This window comes from Primulina tabacum, chromosome 4 (genome assembly GCF_025594145.1).
Source record: "Primulina tabacum isolate GXHZ01 chromosome 4, ASM2559414v2, whole genome shotgun sequence".
NCBI lineage: Eukaryota > Viridiplantae > Streptophyta > Magnoliopsida > Lamiales > Gesneriaceae > Primulina > Primulina tabacum.
In genome coordinates this window covers 14,696,864-14,701,451 of record NC_134553.1, presented here as the reverse complement: position 1 = coordinate 14,701,451, position 4,588 = coordinate 14,696,864, and the positions used below count along the sequence as shown (strand labels likewise).

The following is a 4,588-nucleotide window of genomic DNA, read 5'->3' as shown; positions in this document are numbered from 1 at the left end:
ACACTGACGTCGTTGCACAAGTGGAGAAACCAATGTCTCATCAGTGATCCAAGCATATATTGATGAAGTTCCACATCATCTAGGAGATTGTGAGAATATGAGACATATCAGTTGATAAGTTTCCAGTGAACATAATGTTGTTGATCCACCTACAAAGCCTCAACCAGGACCATTTTTTGATAAGCATATCAAAGCAACGAGATTGAGATCTATGGGTAGTTGACTGTAGGACAAGTGAGAGATTGATAGATTAGGTTCTCAGCAAGCCAACTGTATGTTTGAGCTTTATTAACTCATATGTTACAAAAGATCTTTATTTTAATAATATTTTTCATTTATTCATTCTAAAATTTATTTTATTTGTATACTCATACAAGCTGCGTAGATAAATACCTTGAATATACTATGATACAAGGAGGTCGTACACATGATGGGGATCATGAAACAAATTTAAAATTTATTGTGTATTATAAATTTGTTACTAGTCAATTCATTCACCTAAAATAATGACAAATGTCGCTCATGCTCGAGGCTATCATATGTGACATTGTGTACTATGTTTCATTGGTAAGGACATGGAGATGTCTGATCATACAAAATGAGTCTTGATATGATGGGTTCACTGAGAAACTCTCTCTCGATTTTTCTAAGTGGTTATCATTTATCGAGTTGATAAATTTTCAATTACGGTTGTACACTATTAATCCTTGCTACCCGAGACAATACAGAAGCTCTAAGTATAGTACTGCACTTTTGAGTTGTTTACTGGCTCCACAGGGGTCATCATTTGGCGAGATTTAGTGTAGTGTCGACATATATAGGAGCTATTGCATTGTAGTCGGGGATTCACCGCTCACATATGTTTGTGGATATTCTGTGTGATATGATGAGTTAATAGTACAAAAAATCTCTGCCTATAGTAAAGTAACTACTTTACCCTAAAGCATATCTCATACTCTGACTATAACTAATTTTACAAAATTCATCGACCGATAACCTTAAATAAATCATTATAAATAATTTAAAATTTCAAAAATTCATTAATCATGCGTATATCATTATAAAAACTCAACGATACATTAAAATTTTGAAATAATATAATTAAAAATATTTTTTATAAAAATTGATGGGCCATCTCACGTCAACCCGTAGCCTAATTGGTTTGACCCGTTTCAATCTCCCTTCAAACAGGCCACCAAAACAGTAACCCGATCAGTCTTTTTTACGGTTGAGCGGCTTGAGCTGATGATCCTATTTCATTTTGACGGCTCTAATATAAACAAATATGTTCGCGAATAATAAATTTTCCGAACTCGAGATTAAGCTCGCGAGCCACATAAAATAACCGAGCTCGAGCTCATGAACAGACTCGCGATTCTATAAACGAGCATACTTGCGAGCTCACGAGCCGAATATCTTTAAGTTCGATCTTGACTTGTTAAAATTGTCGAGCTCAAGCTCCACTCAACAAGATTAACGAACGAAATCAAATAAGATTTTTATTTAGTCGAACTCCGAATAATTTGCGGTTTGATTCGTTAGATGAAATAAGAAGAGATATATATATATATATAGATATGTTATATAATATAAAATTATTTTTATAACGTGGGCCTAATGATGTTTTCTCTCGCTCTTTCAAGAAAAGGTCCCCAGTTAATAACCGTCGATACCTATTTGATCGAGCGGCCCACATCAAAACCCTAATGGAGTTCAGATCGTCGATTATCTATTTGATCGAACGGCCCACGTCAAAACCCTAATGGAGTTCATCATTTATATGCCCCAACGACTCTCTCCCTTCCACCTATTCATACACTCGAACTCTCTCCTTGCAGCCTGCGGCGAGCGAGGGAACTCAAGATATTTCCGTAGGTAACCCTATTCTTATATTCTTGATTTCGTAGAGATTTGACTATATCTGATTATGTTCTTTGGATTTATAAAAAAATAGTCTTTTTTGGTGAATTATAGCTTGCTGTTTGGTTAAATTGATAATTTGTTATATATCTGATTATGTTCTGAAAGGTATTTAATTCCTATACTTTTTACGGATCTAAAAGTAATTTTGACGCGAATCTGATTTTGGAGGCTTTTTTGTTACAATATTAGACAAATTGAAATGATTGTCTAATTTCATGTGTTCGATTATGAATCTTAAATAGTTTTGTTTAAGATATTCATGGAAATTCATTGCTGTTTATTGTCTAAAGCTTCTCTATGTATTGAACCGTCCTTTGAGATCTGAAAGGTTTTCGCTTCAAATTTTATCCTTTAAATGTGGATGGATTCAAGAGCTAATATTTGTTTTGTGATTGTAAGTTATTTTTTCTTTGTACTTTTAGTTGTAGTAATAATTTAGTTTTATGATGATTGCTGGATGCTGCTATTTGTAGTCTGGTTGAAAGACTAGTTTCTAATTGTTAAGATTTGGTAGCATTTGTTTTAGGATGTTTTGATGTTTGATTGTAATGATTGATGTAAGAAAAATGCCATTGTATTGTACATGTACAGTGGTCTTAAAAAGTTTGTTTCTCGTTGCAGTTTGATTATTAAGCTCACCACATGGGTAAGGAAAAGATTCACATTAGCATTGTGGTCATTGGCCATGTCGACTCTGGGAAGTCTACCACCACAGGTCACTTGATCTACAAGCTTGGAGGTATTGACAAGCGAGTCATTGAAAGGTTTGAGAAGGAGGCAGCTGAGATGAACAAGAGGTCATTCAAGTATGCCTGGGTTCTTGACAAGCTCAAGGCTGAACGTGAACGTGGTATCACCATCGATATTGCCTTGTGGAAGTTTGAGACCACGAAGTACTACTGCACTGTGATTGATGCTCCTGGACACCGTGACTTTATCAAGAACATGATTACTGGCACCTCGCAGGCGGATTGTGCTGTCCTCATCATTGATTCCACCACTGGTGGTTTTGAAGCTGGTATTTCCAAGGATGGTCAGACCCGTGAGCATGCATTGCTTGCTTTTACTCTAGGTGTCAAGCAGATGATTTGTTGCTGCAACAAGGTGAGAAATGTTCATCTTAATTCACCAAGTTTTGTGGCTAAGTATCACTCTTGTTTGAATCCTGGAAGATTTAGCATAATGATGTTATATATATGAGCAGATGGATGCCACCACTCCGAAGTACTCCAAGGCTAGGTATGACGAAATTGTGAAGGAAGTTTCTTCCTACCTTAAAAAGGTTGGATACAATCCTGAAAAAATCCCATTTGTCCCAATTTCTGGTTTTGAGGGAGACAACATGATTGAGCGATCCACGAATCTCGAGTGGTACAAGGGCCCAACCCTCCTGGAAGCTCTTGACATGATCCAAGAGCCCAAGAGGCCCTCAGACAAGCCACTTCGTCTCCCACTTCAGGATGTTTACAAGATTGGTGGAATTGGTACTGTCCCAGTTGGTCGTGTTGAGACAGGTGTGATCAAGCCTGGAATGGTTGTAACATTCGGTCCCACTGGTCTGACCACTGAAGTTAAGTCCGTTGAGATGCACCATGAATCCATGCCTGAGGCTCTTCCGGGTGACAATGTCGGGTTCAACGTCAAGAATGTTGCTGTCAAGGATCTCAAGCGTGGCTTCGTGGCTTCCAACTCCAAGGATGATCCCGCCAAGGAAGCTGCCAACTTCATCTCCCAGGTCATCATTATGAACCACCCTGGCCAAATTGGTAACGGATATGCCCCAGTGCTCGACTGTCACACCTCCCACATTGCTGTCAAGTTTGCAGAACTTGTGACCAAGATCGACAGGCGATCTGGCAAGGAGCTCGAGAAGGAGCCCAAATTCTTGAAGAACGGTGATGCTGGACTCGTAAAGATGATTCCCACAAAGCCGATGGTTGTCGAGACCTTCTCAGAGTACCCACCCCTTGGTCGTTTCGCTGTGCGTGATATGCGTCAAACTGTTGCTGTTGGTGTGATCAAGAGTGTTGAGAAGAAAGATCCTACCGGTGCCAAGGTGACTAAGGCTGCTGCCAAGAAAGGTGCCAAGTGAAACAGTCGGAAAGATGGTGTTGAATGCGTTGGTCTCAAGTTCTCTGTTTTCTGGCAAACTTTTAGAGTTTTCTTTGTTCGCATGCTTTTACCTCGTATTTGAACCACTCCTTTACGAGGATGGTGAGACTATCAAGCAATTTTGTTTTCGACCAGATTGCTTAATGGATGGGGATTCAAGTTTTGAACCACACCAGAGTTCGGGAGTTGTGATTTTGATCTTGGATTGAGTATTGAGTTTTCAAGTACTTCGTTTTTAGGCATTTGAATGTTTTACCTGACAAATACTCGTATGGAGATATGAGTGTCTTGGTTTTAGAGTATTTGTTCTGTTACTATTACTATTACTATTTTATGCCGTGTATTCTTGAATTTACGAGATCTTATTTTTCGATATTTTCTTCCCCCCAGTGGATTTTATGGCTGTGTATGGGTTGGGTTGGGTTGGGTTGAAATGAATCCATTTGAACTCACTGATGAGTGATAATTAAAAATATAATTAGCAGTGAACCGTGGAAAAGATTGAAATTTTGTTCGAAATTGAATATTAAGTGGTCAATGGTAATAGTTGGCA

General features: G+C 38.4%; 1 protein-coding gene across 2 annotated transcripts; it reads left to right on the top strand.

The window, feature by feature from the left end:
* The first annotated feature begins 1,751 nt into the window (after positions 1–1,751).
* Positions 1,752–4,330, top strand: LOC142543142 (elongation factor 1-alpha-like). 2 transcript variants are annotated; one of them, XM_075650200.1, is made up of 3 exons: positions 1,752–1,875; positions 2,545–3,027; positions 3,128–4,330. In XM_075650200.1, exons 2-3 carry the CDS (start codon positions 2,566–2,568, stop codon positions 4,013–4,015), a joined length of 1,350 nt encoding a protein of 449 aa, XP_075506315.1. In that variant the 5' UTR covers positions 1,752–1,875; positions 2,545–2,565; the 3' UTR covers positions 4,016–4,330. The 2 variants fall into 2 exon arrangements, with proteins under 2 accessions (XP_075506315.1, XP_075506316.1); XM_075650201.1 differs by having other exon boundaries at positions 1,758–1,871.
* The last annotated feature ends 258 nt before the right edge of the window (positions 4,331–4,588 follow it).

What these genes read in the sequence shown, in the direction of transcription:
- LOC142543142 (XM_075650200.1), top strand. Translation starts at nt 2,566, where the DNA reads ATGGGTAAGGAAAAGATTCACATTAGCATTGTGGTCATTGGCCATGTC. An exon ending in TGATTTGTTGCTGCAACAAG is followed by an intron (nt 3,028 to 3,127) that starts GTGAGAAATGTT and finishes ATATATGAGCAG; the next exon opens with ATGGATGCCACCACTCCGAA.